Genomic DNA, 22,261 nt, shown 5'->3' with positions numbered 1-22,261 from the left:
CCCAGGCTGACATGTCCTCAAAGATGAAGTTCTGAAACAATCGCAACCATTCTAGACCATCCCCTGTGAGCAGACATAAGCAGCAGGGACCCATCTCCAGTCCTAATGATTTGCTGTCATCTATCAGCTTGGAGGGGTGGTGGGGAGTGATTGAAATAGACTATTCTCAATTTTTTTTTACATGAGCTCCATTCTAATTTCTGCATAACAAAAACCTTAAGTAAAGTTTAAAGTCTGGCTCATGCATTTCCAGTTGAAGTGCGGACTGGGCTCTATAGCGTTTTACATGGGGCTCTAAACTTTTGGAGCTGGTTCAAAGACGTGAAAAGGTTGCAGGAAGCTACGGCAGACTGCAACCCTAGAAAGACGAGTACCAGCTACGGATATCCTACTAGAAAGTGGAATGTACATGTGTACATTTTATAAACGTGATTCCCAGTGACTTATGTCTTGCACAATACATCCTTCCACAGTATAAATGCAGGGATGGGATACAAGCCTCATACACAAGCGGGGCAGGTTAGTTTTGCTTAGGCCACTATAGAGGCAGCCAGCAGTTTTCTCTGAGCCGTCACCGTTTATTCTACACATTGGGGTGTTTGTCTAGGAGATGGCTTGCCAAGACCATGATCCTTTCAGCAGGCTGCAGCGTTCTCTCGGAGGTGTTGTGTTACTCATCACAAGTCATCTGCTCTCCAGAACATCACATAACAGATGACATGCTTCCACTCACACTCTATAGAGATGTCCTATCTATTGGAAGGCTCTTTCAATAGAACATGGCATCACCCATAAAAAATATAATTTCTTTATGTAATATTAGAGAACCTCCTTAATTTTACTGCCAAGAAGCAACACACAGATGTGGGCTACATTTAGCATAAGGTGAAATAGATAAGTAATGCAGTTTTTCAAGGATTACTGAGCTTTCCAAAAACTTTTGATATGCCATAGTGACACATCAAAGGTTTTGATCAGCAGGGTTCTTAATGCTGAGACCCCCCACCGATGCTCGAACAAGGAGAGAGAGAATTGCTCCCATAGCACGCTCTGTGTTCTTGCTGCAGGAGATGGACTGGAGACAAGCTCAACAGCCTCTAGATTGACCGTCTTCTAAAGTCGTAGGCGTTTTCGATTTTCACTAGGATAACACATTATGCAAGCACTTCTCTCTCCTCGTCCTGGCAATCGGTGGGGGTCTCAGCACTCTGACCCCAACTGATCAAAACCTTTGATGTGTCGCTATAAGGGTCCATTCACACGTCCGTAGTGTATTGCGCTCCGGATATGCGGATGCGGACAGCACACTGTGTGCTGTCCACATCCATTCCTGCCCCATAGAGAATGAATGGGTCCGCACCCGTTTTGCAGAACGGGTGCGGACACATTCACGGACGTGTGAATGGACCCTAACAAAGCAAATGTTTTTTGAAAGCTCAGGAACCCTTTAAACTTCTTTAGGCCTCATGCATACGACTAGTGATGAGCGAATAGACTTCGGATGAAACATCCAAAGTCGATTCGCATAAAACTTTGTTCTAATATTGTACGGAGCAGGAGCTCCGTACAGTATTAGAATGTATTGGCTCCAATGAGCCGAAGTTATTGCTTCGCGAAGTCTTGCGAGACTTCAGGTAATCACTTCATACATTAATTTGCACTGTAAAAAAAACATTTCCAGAACTTGGGTTCAGTTCCAAGGTACCAAGTTCGGGAGACTTCGCAAAGCAATAACTTCGGCTCATTGAGCCAATACATTCTACTCCTGCTCCGTACAGTATTAGAACAAAGTTTTATGCAAATCGACTTTGGATGTTTCATCCGAAGTCGATTTGCTCATCCCTACATACGGCCATATGTTTGGTCTGCATCCAATACGCATTTCTTGCAAATCGGATGTGGACCCATTCATTTCAAAGGGGCTGCAAAAGATACAGACAGCACATCATGTGCTGCATGCATACATATTTCCATTCCGCAGCCCCGCAAAAACGACTCAACATGTCCTATTCTATCTTTGTTCGCAAAACGGACAAGGATAGGATATTTCTACAGGAGTTAAAAAAGAAATAGCAGCATGAATTTGGCTGGTATCCGTGTTTTGCGGATCTGTCATGCACATGAGGCCTTACATACTTTTCCTATTGGTGCTTGTAGAACAGCAGTGTTAATTGGTGCCTTCTACTTATACACAATACAAAAAGAAAGCTGTCCATCATCCATGGGATGTGGGGGACGCTGCAGTTCAAGACTATAAGGACAGAGTTCAGGCTCCACTGGAGCTTCTCACACTGAATTTAAGGAAAGGAGTGGCCAATTAATAGTATGTGACTCTGTGTTGAAATTAGGGTCTCTGTCAGATCAAATAAAACAGTATTAAACTGGTGGCAGATTTATTATAAAAAGATTATATATATTATCCACCCAATTCAATTAATATCATAGCCTGGCAATAGACAGCTCTTGTCCATCTGTACTGTCACCATAGGGTCAATCAGACGAAAACTCCTTACTTGTAGGTTCAATGCCTATTATAGGGTCTCTAATGCTACCAGAGGTTCTCCAATACAAAAGACGCACTCATTTGTAAGTGGCTAGGTAAGCAGGGTATGCTTCTGAACATAGCAATTGTAAATTTCTGATCACTCTTCTGTTTCCCAATGATATCATCACAGTCTGTACTTGCTGCCTAAGGCTATGACAGGACGATTCTCTCTTGATATAATCGCATCATATGCGGACAGCATACAGCAGATCTATGTCACTTCCCATGAAAACCAACAATGTCATCAGATATTAGCCCATGGCTAAGCATCACAGTGGGAAGAACGCATGAAGCATGTGCAAGTCAATGGATTAATGGAGGATATAAAAGCCCTATCATTACATTTTTTGGTCTAAATTGGTAAATTCAATAAAAAAAAACGATTCAACTCATTAACCCAAAAAAGGAGAAAATGCATGTAAACAGGTACTGCCATTGCACTTCCGGACAACTCACTACTGGCAAGCATGCCACCCACAAATTCCTAAACCCATGCCTGAATCAATGCTTTCCAGCTCTGCCCTTAACATCTTCATCCAGAACCTGTCAGGGATGACACCTGACAAGGCCAGCCAGCATTAACCCTTGCTAGGTGACCCAATGTTTGCAACATATGGTAAAGAATAAAGTCGCTCCATACTTTCAAAGCGTGGGAGGGAGATCAGTTACAGCACTCAGCTCTGCCATTTGAAATTCTCATTAAATATTCAGTTTCTAGGCATACTGTACATGGATTTCCTGAAACCAATGCAGACAAGACAAATTTGGTAGAGTCATCCATTATTTATCTAGAGATCCACAGATCTGCACATCATAGACGATGAGCAGCGTCTCTGCAAAACCTGTTTCCCCAAACACATTTCTGCCATGAAGGAACCTTGAAACTGCCAGTGAAAGGCTTTGTCCTGATATATTGTGAGCGGAAGAAAACTCACAATCCAACCTTGATCTGTTAATACACTCTTCATATAGAAAGAAAGCAATCGGTATTGAAAAGGTAGCACAAGCATTCAGCTTCTGAGTATCATCGGAACAAAGACGCTCTGGTGCAATCACAAAGCGTAAAACACGGGTAAAAAGCAAGCTCGCCGCATAACGATAACCGCCAATGATTCATCGGCCAATGACACATTTCTTTGAGGCGCGAGGTGGTGAAATATACCCGAAGACTCTTGATAAGCCAAGTCTCATGGCTATGTGACTTTTAGTAAAGAATATGCTTTATGTATACAGGTTAGCGCTCTTTTACCAAGGTTATAGATTTCCATTGTTCTGCTCCGCTACAGAAGGAGAAAGACAAAAATAACGGAAGTGTCAGATTCGCCACATAACTGCCACAAATGGAACTAAACAGATACTAGAATAGGATCTGTTTGGTTTCTGTCCCAGAGAATAAAGTCTTATATGGATGGAGGCCCCGACATGTAGGTGGGAACAGGACCTTAATTATATACTTGACTTATACGCAAATTAGCCGAACCAATATTGGACTTAATGAGATTAGCAAAGCCTAGTACTCCCAATGCAGTAATACAGTCCAAACGGGCACAATGTTTAGAAAGAAGCCTTGACATGAAAGAGTTACAGCAGGTAGCGTCCCTGCATCCGCGACAAGATAAGTACTCTTACCTTTCTTAGCAGTTTCCATTTCCTCTTCAGTCCACCGCGAGCTTTCATTCATTTCCATAGCTGCTGCGAAAACAAAATCCATGAATATCTGAGTTAACCAAAACCGACAACCAAGGAGCGCACACAGGCATGTCACTGTCTTATAACTTCACAGGCTACAGGATTGAATTAGACCGTACCCATTGAATGCCAGAGTTTGCCGTAATAGGCATTTACATTTGAAGACTTGCTCCTGAAGGAGGGGGAGCATGACTCCATGTAAGATACAGGGCAATAGTCCCAGGTCAAGTACTGACTAGACAATGAGATCCGAGGGCTTCAAGAAAGAGATGCTCTTGCCAGTGTGCATTGTAGAAATTTCCTTTCTCAGGCTGAAAATATTTTCTACTACTCCGCTTCTAATGGCCCATGAAAGAGAGAGCAATGGGCTGCGGGCACTTAGAGAGTACTGCACTGATTGGACTACGATAAAACATGAACAGTTCACATAAAGGACAAACTTGGGACAGGAAGGGGGGAAAGTTGCAGAGACAATTAAAAATAGCAGTGCTCTACATGCAGAGAGTCTGCAAACCTCTGACAACTATTAGGCCTGGCCCTTTGGGGGATATGAAGGCGCATCGTTTACAGTTCATTGCACTAGATTTCAGTTGGCACCTCTCTTAGGCACATCACAAGTAATTTCCTTTCATGAGATTCCCCACAGCCACAAGATGGTAAGGGATAGGGCACCAGCAGTGTATGTCTGCCATACAGTGCAATGGAGGAGTCGCTCAGCGGCTGAACGCCACTGCAGCGGAGGTAGTAAAGCCCGAGACAGCAACAGATGGCTTTCTTGTGTATTCATTAATTAGTCATGAATAGAACATTCTATTAAAAAGTCGTCACATATCAGGCGGATATACAATTCACAGAAAGCTGGATTAAATGCAATGACACAAACCTTGTAAAGGTAGCATTCCACTTTACAGCTTGATGCAAGTGTGAAGACCATAAACCTCCTTTTTTGCTTATATGTAGGTTAGGTGATGAGAAAATGAAGCAGATTTGTATGGTTTTTCTGCTGTAACGCTTTACAGTCACAGTCAGAGATAAAACGGACTGCGGTAAAAGCACATTTGGTATAGGTTATGTGCACTTTTGAAACCAAGGCCCACATTTATCAATATAGAGTATTTGGCCTTTTTTGTGGCGTTATCTGCTGTGGGACATAGTCCTTAAAGGGGTTCTGCACTTTGTTTAAACTGATGATCTAGCCTCTGGATAGATCATCAGTTTAAACAAAGTGCAGAGCCCCTATAACCATTTGCGTCAGAAATCAATTTGTGGAGTGAAAAGTGGGCTTGGCCATGATTTCGACATATGAATTGTGACTTTTAAAGATGTTGCAAGATTACTTACTGCATAATCTCACTTCACCCACTCAAGTGAGTGGTGTAAAAATTGAGGAAACATCCAGGAATATTTACCGTAAATATGAGATAGTTATCATCATCACACTATTTTCAGTAATGTCAATAATGTTGCCTCTGGCCAACCAGACTTGAGGGTTTTCCAGAAATCACATACTGAAGACTTTTTCTCAGGATAGGTCATCAATATCTGATTGGAGTGGGTTTGAATTCCAGCACCTCCACTGATTCACTGTTATCCTAGGTCGGTGACGTCACGTTCACCGGTCACATGGCCTATATACAGCTCATTCCCATTCAAGTAAATGGGCCTGAGCTGCAATAGCAAGCACAACCGCTATATAGTGCATGATGCTGTACCTGGATGCCTGTGAGGAGGTCACTGCACTCACCGATGCGCCGCAGCTTCTTTAAACAGCTGATAGTTGGGGGTGCCAGGTGTCAGACCTCTACCAATCCGCTATTGATGACCTATCGTCAGGACAGGTCATCAATACACAGTAGTAGTCCTGGAAAACTCCTTAAAAAAATACCACACAATACAATTCTCCCCAACTGTTCGATGTAATTCACAAAAATGTTGTGCAGTCAGTAGAATCGTGTTTCTATGGTTACAGACTACAAACAAGTCCTGTGTGTAGGTGGAGTGGAGGTATACTTTGCTCCCCCTACTTCCTCTTCTTGCTAACTTAAGGTGCCTTCACGCGGCAGATTTTGTTGAAGAATTCTCCACACCTGAAAATCAGTACCATTCATTTGAATGGGGTGGCAAGCACATGGATTTCTGAATGCCATTCAGGAGAATGGAACTCAAGGCACCCTTACAGGCAGATATGCAAAGTAGCTTCATTTTTTATTTTAGATGCAATTTCTAGATTTTACATGGTCTTTTACACACCTAAATTCAAATGGGAGAAACTAATGAGTTTCAATAGTAAAAAATTGTTCAAAGAGGATTTCCTAGAATGGGTTACTTTATTCTGGAGAAAGTGGTGATGTTGGACAACCCTTTAGGCCTCTTTTACACGAACGTTATGGATTGTGTCAGGATGTGTTCCGTGAAACTCGCACCATTTTGCAAGCAAGTTCAGTGAAACTCGCACCATTTTGCAAGCAAGTTCATTGAAACTCGCACCATTTTGCAAGCAAGTTCATTGAAACTCGCACCATTTTGCAGCAAGTTCATTGAAACTCGCACCATTTTGCAAGCAAGTTCAGTCAGTTTTGTCTGCAATTGCATTCAGTGTTTCAGTTTTATCGACGCCAGTGAAATCAGTGTTAACGTATGTAACAACATCTCCTAGCAGTGAAAAATGCATCCGGATGGAATGTGTTTTTCACTGAAGCCCCATTCACTTCTATGGGGCCAGGGCTTCGTGAAAAACGCAGAATATAGAACATGCTGCGATTCTCAGCGATCAGACATGTTGCGTGAAAAAAAAAAACGCTCATGTACACAGACCCATTGAGATGAATGGGTCAGGATTCAGTGCAAGCGCTATGCGTTCACTTCATGCATAGCACCCACACAGAAAACTCGCTCGTGTGAAAGGGCCTTACACAATCTGCTGTTATTTCAGAGAGACCAACCTAGAAGATGGCCGAGAGCTGCCTTATATCTTATATGCATGCAGGTATGCAAGCAATCTGCTGAAGTGGTCATAAAGTGTAAGTGAATGTATATGAGAATAAAACACATAATGGGAGAATGCAATAATTTTTCCATTCCATCTACCTGTGATACACAGTCAAGGGGGTGGGTTTAGAGTGAAACTATCCAAAGTATTAAAGGGGGACCAGTCACACTGAAAATTAAGTCCAGTCACCAGACACCATGATTCAGAGCAAAATTTGTATGAATCAATTTACTCAGCTTTTAAACCACTGCTCATTTTGGGCTTAGGAGTCCAGTTAGGAGGTCCTACTCAGTGACCAACTGATCTCTGCAAGCACATTCACTACAGTGAATTAGTTAAGTAGGGGCGCCCAAAGGACTCTTAAAGGGGTTATCCGAGACTATAAAATGTACCGCATATGCCCAGGCCACTCACACTGAATATACTTACCTGGCTCCCCGAGCCGCTGCTGCTTCTCCCCATGCGCAGATGAAAACATCCGGTGTAGAGGGGGAGCCGCTAATGGCAGGTGGCGACGGGGACGAACCCGCCTGCCGTTGGCTGTTACCCCCGACACCAGATGTTTTCATCCACGCACAGAGAGAAGCAGCAGCTGCGGTGCGGGAACCAGGAGCGGCGCATGGAGTGGGGAGCCAGGTGAGTAGATTCAGTAGGAGTGGCCTGGGCATATGCAGTACTTTTTTGGGGGTTTCGGATACACCCTTTAAGCCCAAAATGAGCAGCAGTTAAAGTGAATTAGTCCTAGTGAATCATTTCCCAGAAATATGAATACGACTCTGCTCACCTCTTCCTGCTCTACAACACGCTGCCCACAGATTCGAGTGCATTAAAACTAAATAATTAAACTTCTACATCTTTATTTGTAATCCTGTCAAATATAACAAAGGGTCTTTTTTTCACTATTTTCACTTGTTGTGGTCCCTAATGAAAGAGCCTTGTTAACACAGTGATATGATAAAATTAGGTATCAACATGCACTAAAAACTGCCTAGTGTGAACAAGGCTCTGAAGAAAGAGTCCCCAGGTGATTTTGTTAGCAGCTAACAAATAAAATGTGACTGGGTGGTACGGTAATAAAAGGGGGTTATCCCATGACTAATTTAAAAAATGAAAATCAAAGATCATATAGTGCATGACCGTCTCTGTCTAACACAGCTAGAACCAGCCCTGTACCTCACATGGATCCAGAGATCTCCCCATTCATTGTTCTGCTAGATTTATATCAAGCTGCAGCTCAAGGGGAGTGTCTTTTCTGCTGCAGCTAAGGGGGCGTGTCCATGCTCTCCCTATCACAACTCAGGAGGCAGCTGAAGGATTAAACTGAGCATGTGCGGACTTCTCCGTGAGCAGGTCAAAGACATAAGAAAAAGAACATCCAGCAGGTGGCTCTATACAGATACATTTTATTGAATAACTTAGTGGCTATGCAAAATTTGTTATTACATGCAATTACAAACTTATTCAGACCAAGGTGCTGGTTTGAAAACTGTAAACTATTTTTTGTGGGATAACCCCTTTAAGCCTGCACCCTGTATACTATAGAACCTGTGTGCATGCTACTTTTTGATTTGTTCACAGACTAACAGCCAAACTTATAGCAAAAGAGTATATTTTAATACTACACTGAAAACTTACAGTAGTTTTTATGTCAACAGCAGCAACAGTATAGTACAGGTCTGGGGCACAAGTTTGGCATATGCCCTAGATGTGAATACAGCCTTACTGACAGGGTTTAATGATGGGCAGCACTGATATAGCCAACACACATGCTACCACCAGGGCAGTCACAAAGGACTGGTATAAAGGTATGAATCATCTATTCTCTACATTCACGTAACAGCATTCAATGCCACGATTTACTCCATGACAATAAATGCAATCTTCGCCTTTCTAAACATGTGACAACAAAGCCATCATCACTATGTGGACAGCTTTCTTTCAAGGTGTGAAAGACAGAAAATTATTACACAGGGATCAATCAAAACCAAATGGTCTGTTCACAATGTGCATCTCTCCACTCCTGCTGCACGCACATGAAGCACCCAGGCACAGAGGTCACACGGATACACAGCAAACCATCTGCAATTAAGAGAACATTCTGTGCCAGTCTACAGGAAGGTTTGTGCTTAACCCATTCATCTACCGAGAGCTTTTCCACCCAAACTTCTGCAAAGGGCATAGGACTCAACTGAGCTCACCAATTACACAGATTGCACACTTTTAATATTCAGATTGTGGTTGCATCTGAACATTTTGTCTAAGTGCTTTCATCACAATTAATGATGATGGATTAAGCTTCAGTGACGGCTATTAGAGAGATAGCCTCTCTTACATTGTACCAAGTGTTTGATTATGTATCGCCTCGCTGGAAGCGGGCCATCTCTGCCTTAAGATTTTACAGTAAATGAACATTATCTTATCAATCTTGTGCAAGCCAAAAGCAGAAGTTACAAAGCTGGTGGCTTTGTGCAAGCTGGAAGAGAAAGAAAGAAGGCAAGACCCTGATGGCCCTCCTGATGGCGGAGATAGATTGAGGACTGGTCCATTAATCTATAAGAGCAACATATGAGACGTACAGTAAATAATGGCAAACTACAAAATTCATTACAATGCGATGCTTAAAGGGGTTTTCCGGGTTATATATATATCCTAGGGATAGGTCATCAATGTATATAACCTGGAAAGCACCTTCAACTTTTGTATGTTTTTTTTTTAAGTACATAAACTGCAAGCAAGAATTACAGAGGTATTGCCAGCTTGGCCGGCTATGCCATATCCACAGGATATTCCATAAATGTCTGATAAATGCAGTGCCCACCTCTGGACCTGCAGCTAAGTGGAAATCAAGCAGATGCGTTGCCACTTCTCCTGTCATTCTCCAGCTTGATGAGGTAGCCGCCTCACTAGATAAGGTGGGACACCCTCCTTTCTCCATATTGGTGCAGATCCCAGATGTGGGACCTGTATCTATCAGACTTTTAATGTTCAAAGTGGGGTACCCCTTTAATTCTTTTCAAACGGTTATGCAACACTCTAATATGCTCACAATTCATACACATAATTATATCAGGGACATAAAAGTACTAATGAAGGTTACCATATGGCGTGAGGGGGTATTTCAAATGGTGTAGTGAAAGGCCTAAAGCTTGGCACAAAGAAATGCATCGGCCTTACCCGTCCTGAAAAAATGGCCCATATGTGGTCTTATGCAGCTCTCTCACTTACAACCCCCGAATCCTCTGATGGTCATAGTGGACTATAACCTGTGGGACTCAGTCTGCAGGAAATGTCTCTCCACATTGAGAAGAGATATAGGACGGACCTTAGGGTGCATACATTTAAGCTATGTGGTAATGTGTCTGCACTGCAATAATGATACACAACAGACATACATTGCAAATGTACAGTGATAGTCCCTCGTGGTTGCTGGTGGGAGATACACAAGTATAAGAAAATCTAAGGCTGCACTGAGAATGTACTATAATAAAGCACCTCTAAATAATACTGGCTGCAGAAATGCAGATCATCCAACTAGTACGATTTCATAATCTAGTCAGGCAGGATATGATGATGTTGCGCTATCAGAGTAATGCTGGATGGAGACAAATCCCCCATAAACATACATGTTTGGATAGGCCAAAAGTGTATATATCAATACAGAGGCAACTAAGATGTCCAGTCCTCCGGATAAGAAAACTGAAGGGGAACATACATGGGAGTAGTTTAAACTTATTAGCAATTAATGGGGCTTTCTAGGGTCCTGATGTTGATGAACTATCACCAGAATAGGTCAGCAATATCTGATCAGTGAGGGTTCGAACCCCCCTCTATTGCTCCCTGCAGCCTGTGGATGCAACACTAAATTCCAATTTAATGAAACATTTAATGTTGGGAAGTATAGCACTCGGCATCAACCCAGGGCCATGAAAGTCAATTTAAACTCATCTGTGAATGGTCTCAGAAGAATAGTAAACCTTGTGTCGCTGCTTCTCACAATAGGAGAGCTTCACTTTGATGAACGGTGGGCACCACCCTCTACAATGTCATATTGTATTAGCTGCCATACCCTATGTCCATATTTGCCTAGAAAATCATTAATGCAAAGCACTCTTTATGTAGTGTGATCTTCCACAGCCAGACTTCCCCAAGAATGTGCAGGTACAGAACAGCAGTCCAGAGAGTAATGTTGTTGATATATAGTCCCATTCTGTTCACGTAGACATGGGCATTGCTAAGGGGACCTGTCACTAGTTTATGTTGCCCTTAGGACCCCATAAAACTGGTGACAGACTCCCTTTTAAGTCCAGGTTTCTAAGAAATACTACCTTTCCCTCCTCTTACATGGCACAATTCTATCAGCATCCCAGACTACTACAAGTCACTTGCTAGCTCACCATCTGCTCCGTGACCCACGTATCAGGCCTTGCTTAGTGATTGAGCACTGGGTAATCTACACTGACGAGCAAAAGGGTAACGATGTTCAGAATTTTTGACTTTCAGGCTCCATATCTCACCATCCACTACAGCTTCGAACGTAAGACTACCATCTTTTTAAAGACAACCCTCTTGGCTATCTCATCACCTACATTGCATAGCTGTGAGAATGAAACGCATTTGTGGGTGAATATCTGGTACTTGTTTAGATGCTGTGGTAAAATATCCCATTAGGTGTTGAACTGTATTAAATAGGATTTTAAAAAATACTGTGCATCTAATGAAGCATTTTATTCACAGGTTTTATTTTACTAACTTAAGGGCCCATTCACACATTTGTATTAGGTGTAGGAATTTTGGCACCAAAATGGCATTGGCTACATGGTGCCTGCTTCCCATTGTTTTCATGTACCTTCTTGGCATGGTGTGAGGACAACCAACAATTGAAGTTGTGGAGGGGGTCCAGTCACGGTTTAGCTCCATTCAGTGTATACACAGTGGCTATAGATCAGCAATATTAGGTCAGCAGGACCCTGTCTCCTGGCACCCCTCACCGATCAGCTGTTTGAAGGGGTTACGATGCTTGTGCCAGCACTACTTCCTTTCCAAAATTACCTGCAAAGGCACGTAGTGTCATTATAACTGCTCCGTCCCATTCACTTGAATGGGATGGAGCAGTTGAAATCACACTGCACCGCTGCAACATAGCAGATGACACACAGGTAATAATAAAAAAAAGGAAGCCGTGCTCGCATGAGCTCTGCTACCCCTTCAAACAGCTGAATGGCGGGAGCCGGACCCCTGCTGATCTAATATGGAAGACAAATGCTGAGTATAGGTCATCAATATTAAGCCACTGCACAACCCTTTCAACACAATGTATTCTTTCAATTCTGGTCATTTAAACCATACAGAGCCACCTTCAGAAGCCCCGACAGATTGTCCTCTTATCATTTACAAAATGATTGAGAAGTTGAATATAATCATGTATATACAGTTATCGAGGTCATGAGACCATGTTAACTATCAGGAAGCCATGTTATGATACTGGTACATTGTAAAGCTACTGAGCTCAAAAGTGATGTGTAAACCACTACCTACAGGGGGTAATTATCTGCCTAAGGGAGTCTGAGGTAGCCTCACACCCCTAGTCCCGTTACTGGTTCAGGCTTCTGTCCACTGCAGCCCTGCCTCCTTAAGGCTCCTTTACAAAAATAGATAATTGTTTAAAATTAACATGAATTTCTACACAATACTCTGCACAACTAAAGGGTTGTCAACTCTACACCAGTATATAATTGATTGGATTGAGCGATGAATGGGTGGTATTAGGTCTTTAGATTGTCCGCTGCCTATACCAATCTACCATGGGCTCACTAGCAGTTCAGTGCATGGAGGGCTGATTGTGATCACTCTACCTTACTGTACTGGCAAATATATATTACTAATCCACCAGGGAGAAGACGATTATGAGTGGATTGATACACATATACAGTGGGGAGCGTGCCTAGGGGCATCCTAGAGGGGTGAGTCTGGTATATACATGAGAGTAGTGCTCCCATCTCCCCCCGCCCCTCAGTGTATGCAGAAACACAGAAGTCATCCATCAACTATCTCTAAAAGGTGGTGGGAGCACTCAGACATCCACCCAATATTTTGGCTAATAGCAGAATAGTTCCTAGATTATGCGGCTCTTACATACAAATATAGCAGAAAGAGCAAGAAGTCCATAAATATCCAACCAATGATATAACCCATTCAGTGCCCTAGACGCCCAGGGGTGTTACGATAAACTAATCAACTGCCCTAGCGAATGACGACTAGCTGCTGAGGATTTGGATTGCCTGGTTTAGAAGACACAGGGGGAGATTTATCAAACTGGTGCAAAGTAGAACTGACTTAGGTGCCCATAGCAACCAATCAGATTCCACCTTTCATATTCCAAAGGAGCTGTGATAAATGAAAGGTGGAATCTGATTGGTTGCTATGGGCAACTAAGCCAGATCTACTTAACACCAGTTTGATAAATCTCCCCCACAGTGTCCAGGGTCATAACCTGCCCTCACCTCACACAATAGCTAGAAAGGCTAGGAGGGAACATTGATTATTATATGTAACAAATGCATTTATATTTACTTCCAGACTTCTCTGTCAGCGTTGTCACTGCCTCTGTTCCATCTGTGGCTCCTATGGAGAAATTTAAACTCTGTGACCTCTGTGGACTCCACATAAGACAGTAATAGAAATCAGTAAAGGGCGACATGATTCAAGCAAGGCCGATATTGTACCCAGTGTGCAAAGAATAAGGAATGTGTTAAAACGCGTTTCTTTTTTGCACCGACACCCTGCCTCAGTAGGCTAAAATCCACCACCACAACCCGACCACAGTCATGGCATTACCATTTTGTCATATTGGCAATATGGAGGAAGCAGAAGTCAGCAATATGCGACATGATCTCTCAGAAGTTACACCTACCTGAATCAGAGTTCTGCTGAGGTGTGGAGGCCTCCTCGTTGGCCTCATTTGCCATGGAGCGTGTAATCCGTCCCTTGCGGCGCCCTTGGCTGTTAAAAGTTTTTCTCCCTTTTGATGTCACTGCTTCTTTGTCATCATTTTCTTCCCCAGAAGTGTCTTCATTTTTCTCCCTAAGATAAAGAGGTCATCAATTACTCAATTTACTTATCCCTTCAACTATCAATAATATTGTATCAATCATTACATGAAATAATATAGGAGCACAAAAGACACATGTCACCATGCAGAGAAGCGAAGGCTAAAAGACACTCAAAGTCAAAAACTGCTATAACCATACTGTGTAAAGCCATGAGAAATAACATGCTTGCATACAGTAAGTGCATAATGTACTGATCAGAAAGTATGGTACATTCATCTTTAGGGAAAAAACAACCACCACAATCTTCCTGTTCAATTAAACAAGGGGACTCTCACCACTGAGATGAGTCAAACTAATGGCATCACTATGAAACCATATGTAAAGTATACAGAAATCTCTAGGCATGCCGAAACTGGGCACTTTTGTTCTGCATCAGACAAACTATACAAACTATGAAACTTTCACTTTGACACAACTACAATAATCACAATTAACCCTTTATGGTAAACAGACAGATAAAAGCTTGTGTAATCCAGCTACACAATTCAAGAGAGGCAAGCCGAAAATGTTACTGCTATAAACTGCCACAAATGTAAAAACAAAAGAGTAGGAAGGCAGCTCGCAGTTTGATCAAAACGTTGCTTTCAGCAACAGATCAATGTATAGCATGTGGAGGTGCGGACCATGTATTTTTTATTGTTACATTTCTGGCATATTTGCATTCTGTCCACTCTTTTTCATTTGCACCTACATGCCACCATTTTGACCTTGTTGTTTTTAAAGGGGTTTTCCCAAGTGTCTTTTTTACTGATCACTTATGCATAGGTCATCAGTATCTGGATTGTTTGCGTGACACCCGGGACTCCGCGATCAGCTGTTTGAGAAGGCTCACAGTAGTGCCGCAGCCTTCTCTCAGCTCACCAAGCAAAGCGCTGTACATGGTGGCTGTGCTTGGTATCGCAAGTCAGCCCGATTCATTTCAATGGGGCTGAATTGCATCTAGGCCATGTGACCGAAGAAAATGATGTCACATGGCCTAGGAAAAGCTGGAGAAGGCCACAGCACGTACAGGAGGGTGGATGCCAGTGTCTTCTCAAACAGCCGATAGGCGGGGGTCCAAGGTGTCAGACCCCCACGATCAGATAATGAGGACGTATCCAGAGAAAAGTTAATAGCACATCCAAAGTCACAGGTGCATATCCATAAAGCCAACATTGGAGAGTGCAGTCACTCTTTTAGAATAAGATCTCCATCTCAAACACAAAAATGTGCATAAAGAGCTTCAATTTATTAATGTATAGTACCACTATAAACTAAAATAATCTCTAATCCCTAGTTCCATTGTTTGCATGTATGTGGGTTTCCATATTTTGTTTGTTATCCATCAGTAAAAAAAATCTTGGACAACCCCTTTAATTAGCAAGAGACTGTATAAGGATTAAATACCGACTTGTTCTCAGTCTCTTGTCTGAGACCATATGGAAAAGTGAGTTTTAGTGACCCTAGGGTGTTGTGCCGCATGGTGGCCATCAGGGTGGATAAAAATCAATGATTTAAAAAAAAAAAAAAAAAAAAAAAAAAAAAAGGATTTTTTTTATTTAAATCAGATTTTTTTTTATTTAAATCAGATTTTTTTTTATTTAAATCTGATTTTTTTTTATTTAAATCTGATTTTTTTATATAAAATGCTTTTTGAGGAAAATATATTACCATCCAAAGGTTATTTCATTATGAAATAAAGATTACTTTTTTAATTATGTAGAATAAGGCTGTATATGTTCATTTTTTGTTAAATTCCATTAATCCTTTCACAATGTCATGCTCTTCCAGAGGTTTTGTAAGATTACTGGGTAGTTTCTCGGCCTACAAGATATTATCACAGATGCTTGGTTTAATTTTGGAGTTCTCAAAACTGAATTTATAACATGAAAAGAGTTGAGAAAAAGATCTTAATCCTAACTTCTACAAACCTATAAATACAGAATCAACCCCTTCAGTGCTAAGTTTAAAGTTCAGTGAATAGAATATAAATAATATTTTTATGATTGTTTGGAGTGGAATAGATCTGCACAAGAAGAAAGTGAAACTAAGTGTAAGGAGGAAAAGGCAAGCAGACAAGGAGTACTACAAAATGAAAGTGAAACTTTTTGAGCACAGTACTGCACAGCCACAGACAGACAAGTCTTTGGATCTTTTTGTGTGTATGACCTGAGGTTTATCACATTCTTTCCTTGGAGGAAAAAAACTATAATGGCAGCAGCCGTAAAAGAGACCCAGTTTGGCAATATTTTAATGAAGTTCCTTTACCTATCGGTAAGGCAGGCATGCGTGCAAAATGCAAACAGTGCAACAAAGAAATGCAAGGCCTGGTGACCCGAATGAGGCAACATCATGAGATGTGCTGTGATGAAGATGACCAAAGAAACACAATTTTCTCCTTCCTAAGTACAACAGAAAAATTGTCCAAATATGAAACTTTATGTAAAAAACTATGATTTAAATCAAACCTTACTGACTAGTGATTTAAATCGGTTTGATTTAAATCAAATCCACCCTGGTGGCTATTGTTGCTGTGGTCTACAGTTAAAGGGGCTTAGCGCGGTGGCTAGGGTGCTGTTCGGCTGCAGGCACCCGCTACCCTGCGGGTGCTGTGACAAAGAGCTTCTATTACAATAAACTTAAGTTATACAAGCAAGGCTCCAGTACAAAACAAGAGAGCCCAAGAGACAGCTCAGCTCTCTCTCCAGTTCAATAAGTTTAAAGGCTATATACACCTTTGGGGTAATTTATTTTATTATTAAAAATTCTGAGCCCTTTTCTCTGTACAGGGCTGAGTTTCTATATCTGAATGTTCTGTCTCTTCCATCACTCAAGGGCTCCGTATCTCTGACCTTATAAACACTCACTATAGCTCAATTCTTATCTTACTGGCTTTAGTAATTTAGACATAAGGGTTATTAGATGACCGGCACAAAGTGAAGGTATCATTCACACAGCTAGAAAAACAGTTAAGCCTTTGGAACAGAACAGCTCAATATAATTTAAGTCCTTCATGATTTCATTTTACTCATTGCTGGAGGTATAATTTAAAGGGGTTCTTCACTTTGCTTAAACTGATGATCTATCCTCTGGATAGATCATCAGCTTCTGATCAGCGGGAGTCCGACACCCGGGACCCCTGCCCATCAGCTGTTTGAAAAGGCAGCGGCCTTCTAACTGTTTACCGCTGGCCCAGTGACGCCACGACTAATATTAACTGGCCTGGGCGGGGCTAAGCTCTGTTCCCTTAAATGGAGCTTAGCCGCGCCCAGGCCAGTTGATACTAGTCGTGACATCACTGGGCCAGCAGTAAACAGTGAGAAGGCCGTGGAGCTGCTGGAGCGCCGCAGCCTTCTCAAACAGCTGATCGGCGGGGGTCCCAAGTGTCGGACCCCCGCCGATCATTTTAAACAAAGTGCAGAACCCCTTTAATAGCAATCACCCAACTGTATTTCACAATTCATAGTACTTTGTATCCTGAGCCTGCACACCACAAGGAGAATCATCGGTAACTGCATATGTCCTCAGGCTCAAAAACAAATATATTCTTTCCAAGCAATACACAACAAATAAGGAAATACGGTAAAATGATGAATAGTATAAAAGGCGACACATACTTCCCAAGCTCCTCTTTGTCATTTTCCACATCTTGTTTAAACTCTTCTTTTTCAGGCTCTCTCTCTTTTTCATCTTTTTCTTCCTGGGTACTACGGGGCATCTGCTGCTAAAGAAATAACAATGAAAGTTTGATTGAATACACAACTCAACTATCAAGTGTACAAGAAACAAGGCCCTTGTGTCTGTGCACATTTCTGCAGCTCAATGGCGCTCTCTACAGCAGGAATTCCAAACGGCAAGGATTTAGACAATATCAACATATTCAACCATCTTTTATGCAAAGCGATATCTCCCAAGGAACAAGAACTGTTTTGCTAGCGCCAGCTTCTGTCAGTGTCTCCCTAAGAGTCAAAGTCTGATAAACAGTAATATACAATCATAAACTCTTTATGTTCTTCCAACATAAAACATTATAGCACGTTCATTAATTTTGCAATAGAACAAAGCAGAAGAAAAGAATAAGAGGAATGACAAGATTCAGCTGCATGTGCAGCAGGAAATATTACTATTCAGGTACAATGAAATTAATCTGGCTGGTAATAAAATATGTTTTTCTGGCTCTTGTATTATTAAATGTATATTAAAGAGAATTCTAAAGGGTAACTAACTCTTTAGACAAGTTTATTTCAAAATGTTCTAAAATACCCTATTTTTCACTTTGTAAGACACACCCAGGTTTTAGAGGAAAAAAATAAATAAAAATTATATATATATTTTTTTTTTTCATCAGACTTCAGATCAGATCCCCCTATGAAACCTCAAATAACACCCCTATATCAATCCTCATATCAGACCCTCCATGTTAGACCTCAGATCAGATGAGACCCATATATCAGATCAGACCACCTAATTTCACCTACCTCTCCTGCTCCACCTCTACTCTCCAGGTCAGGTGGTCTTGCTCCCCGATATTCTCCAGGCCCGAGCTGCAATGTGACCTGACTGTGTGCAGCATCAGCTCATAGTGCGCACATGAGGTCCTGACACTGTATGCAGTCAGGACAGTGCAGCGCTGCGCCCGGAGAAGCGAATACCGGCAGCGCTTCACTCACTATGCGTACTGACAGAAGCACACATCGCTGCTCTTGCCTGTACCCAATGAGCTAAATCATGGCATAGCATATGGGTGCAGGGCCTATGTGTACCGATGTGTTACGCAGTGATCACAGATGAGCAAAGCAGGCACAAACCTACTCTGCTCTACTAAATCCTGAAAGTCTACAGATTTTCTATGCCAGAATGCATGCTCCTGCCAGTACAGAGTTGCTGAGGCCCCTACTCCAGCAGTACAGTGAAATCTGTACGTCTGTGTACCACGTCAGCGGTCTACGAGTGTACAGATTTCAAAGCGAGATGGACATCTAGATGCCTATTTGTTTTGTAAAACAACAAAATCCATAAATAAAGTATATTAGAAAAAATAATTTCAGGGCACTTAGAACGTTTTTAAATACACTTTTCTAAAGGGGTAGTTACCCTTTTAAATCATATAGGATGGAAGGGCAGTGGTACAAAGTAATAAAAACTGCTCTGATATTGCATTCATGTCTGGTGTAAAGACTGCACTGGTGCAGACAGATGTGGAAGCTGCTCAAGAGGATGTGGTGTGCAAAAGTATATATATTTTCAGAGTTGAGTGGTTCACATACACTGCCCAGAGCCAAATGTCCAGAATACAAGCCAGTGCGAAGAGAAAGACTAAACCAACCAATACTCTGAAACCACTTCAGCCTCATTTCTTACCAGCTGCAACCGGTCAACGTTTCGTTTTCCAGGGCAGTTTAGAAGATGAATGGCAACACGTTTCCTTTCTTTGGACAATGAGCCACTTTTTTCCCCGCTTTGACACATGAGGACCTTAAGGGGATTTTCGGTGATTACTATGGTTTATAACAGATATGCTCATGTTGTTGCTTACTTCATGTACATCTTCCTCATGTTCTTTTGGATTATCCTGAACTGTTTTCACCATAAACACAAATCACTATGGTTGGTTTCCATCCTATATGTAGCACTTCCTGTTGATATATCCAACCAAACCCATGATGCACTTGTCCTTTCACTGCCACAGCTCCAGCACCGCCCCTAACAATACCCAGCTAGTGGGTATCTCCTCCCATACATCTAGTTACATAGACAATCCTCGCAGTGCCTCTGTATGGACGTACTATCACAGGAAATAAGAAAGCGCTACATGGTCATGTGACCATAGCACAGTACAGAAGATAGAAGCAATAAATGCAAAAAAACAAAAAACACATGACAAAACAGTGCTGCATAGTACTGTAAATATAATGGATGCCAAACAGTCTCCACAGGACTTAAAGGAGTTCCTTGGAAATTAAGAAAGTGAAAAAACATAAATATTACTTTATTATAAATATATTCCCAAATACCTTTCATAGTGAAATGGCTTGTTTTGTCTGGGGAGCAATCATTAGGAGAAATAAAACGGCCGCCGTCCTATCAGTACACACAAAACCAGTCCTAATCTCATAGCAGGACAAGCAAGTTACTTCATAACACTGAGCTAAAGAGCTGCCTCATCCTCCTCTATGCTCTATTTGTCAGGGATTAGGATACTGAATAGGGTTTAATATAATCTTCAGCTGAATCTCTGTAGGAATGGAGATCATGAGGAGACATGAAGTACAGAGAACATAGACAGGACAGACTGTGGTAATGGAGACGCAATACAAGTGCTGCTGCTCATTAGAAACATCCCCACCTCCTCTACGTACTTTATGTCTCCTCATGAACTCCATTCCTACAGAGATTCAGCTGAAGATCATATTAAACTGTATTCAGGATCATAATCCCTGACAAGTAGAGCAGAGAGGAGGATGAGGCAGTTCTTTAGCTCAGTGTTCTGAAGTAACTTGTCCTTCTGTGTGATTAGGACAGGTTTTGTGTGTACTAGTAGGATGGCGGCCGTTATATTTCCCCTGATGATTGCTCCCCAGACAAAACAAGCCATTATAACTAATGAAAGGTATTTGGAAATATATTTATAATATTTAAGTATTTTTCAGTACAGTAATTTTATTTTATTTAAGGGGAATTCCGGTAGGTGCAAGTTATCACCTATCCACTTGATAGGGAATAACAACTATCAGATTGGTGGGGGTCAATAATACAAGAAAGATAGGCAAATTTGTATGCTCCAAAAGGGGCTTCAGTGGCCTGTTCACTGGATGCATTACCAACCATTAGCAGCATTTTCACTGGGTTGGATTAAACCAAATATAAAGATATCTGTTTTCATTACAGACCCTCTTTAAAAGACCATACGAGAAAGGTTTCTTGCAAAATTTGTTCATAAGATTAGACTTCAACAGCTTTCAAAAATAGATTGCTGTGCCCAGGACAGATTGCCTCCCACTATCCTAGAAATCAATAATAATGTCAAGAACCACTGGTGTATGTGCTGAACATTTACTGTACACGGACACCTGGAAATGGAGGATTAGCGATGCCACTTACAAGCTGGAGTTTGTGCCATTTTCAACTATTGTTTACATACATAATAAGGTTTTACATTAGTGCAGAGGATGAAAAAAAAAGTGAAATCCTTTAGGGTATATTCACACATAGAAGATGAGCTGTGCCAACAAAGGCTTATCCACATGCTGTGGAAAAATCCAAAAAGGAAATTGGCCTGTGATGCGGCTTATAAATACACAGCATGTCAAGTTTTGCAATGCATAGGGTGAAATCTGCAGAAAAATCCGCCTGTAACAAAGCAGATTTTGCAGCTGCAGAATGTCTGCCCCATGAGGCTGTACACTCAGCCACCGGAGTCTACATTCATTGAGTAATACATGAACCATATACATTATAAATGGCCATTGCAATAAAATTAATTACTGACATGCAAGTCATATGAATACACACAGATGGCACATGGGAACCAATCCATTCACGTGTGAACACTGTATAAAATAAATATGGCAGAAGAAAACTCTCCCGCCTCTAAATTGTAGAGGCGTTTATCAAGTTGATAATAAATGTTAAAACAGGTCCTTACATACAACAGTTCGGCTGTGGCGTTCTTTAATCTATAACAATAAGGTCCTTAAGTGCTGCCACCAGAAAGATGGCACACTACATCAAACACCATCTTTCACTCAGTCTTTGGATAGGCCTCTGCTCACTTCTGCGAGGCCTATCCCCAGACTACAGAAAGCTAGGTCCAGTAATCTGTTCTATGGGACCCCAATTTTCCCTGCTGGGAATCCTACCTAAGCTAGGAATAATCCCAACCACTGAGCTACTAAACTTATGATTTAACAAAAGTGCATACAAGTTACAGTTAAAGAAACAATACAAAGT

At 41.6% G+C, this 22,261-nt stretch overlaps 1 protein-coding gene across 26 annotated transcripts in view; it reads right to left on the bottom strand.

Moving 5' to 3' along the window:
- NCOR2 (nuclear receptor corepressor 2) overlaps window positions 1–22,261 on the bottom strand; it is a 407,074-nt gene that overhangs the window by 131,582 nt on the left and 253,231 nt on the right. For 15 of the 26 annotated variants that reach the window (XM_044275678.1, XM_044275679.1, XM_044275664.1 and 12 more), the window contains exons 15-18: window positions 17,929–18,035; window positions 14,134–14,303; window positions 13,794–13,844; window positions 4,175–4,237 (exon numbers count right to left, since the gene is read on the bottom strand). In XM_044275678.1, the coding sequence (XP_044131613.1) occupies window positions 4,175–4,237; window positions 13,794–13,844; window positions 14,134–14,303; window positions 17,929–18,035 (391 nt within the window). The remainder of the gene's footprint in view (window positions 1–4,174; window positions 4,238–13,793; window positions 13,845–14,133; window positions 14,304–17,928; window positions 18,036–22,261) is intronic. The other 11 variants (XM_044275665.1, XM_044275672.1, XM_044275681.1 and 8 more) reach the window with 5 other exon arrangements.

Source organism: Bufo gargarizans, chromosome 1 (assembly GCF_014858855.1).
Source record: "Bufo gargarizans isolate SCDJY-AF-19 chromosome 1, ASM1485885v1, whole genome shotgun sequence".
NCBI classification, from domain to species: domain Eukaryota; kingdom Metazoa; phylum Chordata; class Amphibia; order Anura; family Bufonidae; genus Bufo; species Bufo gargarizans.
Note: the sequence above shows the minus strand (reverse complement) of the source record. Positions and strands in the feature narration are given on the sequence as shown.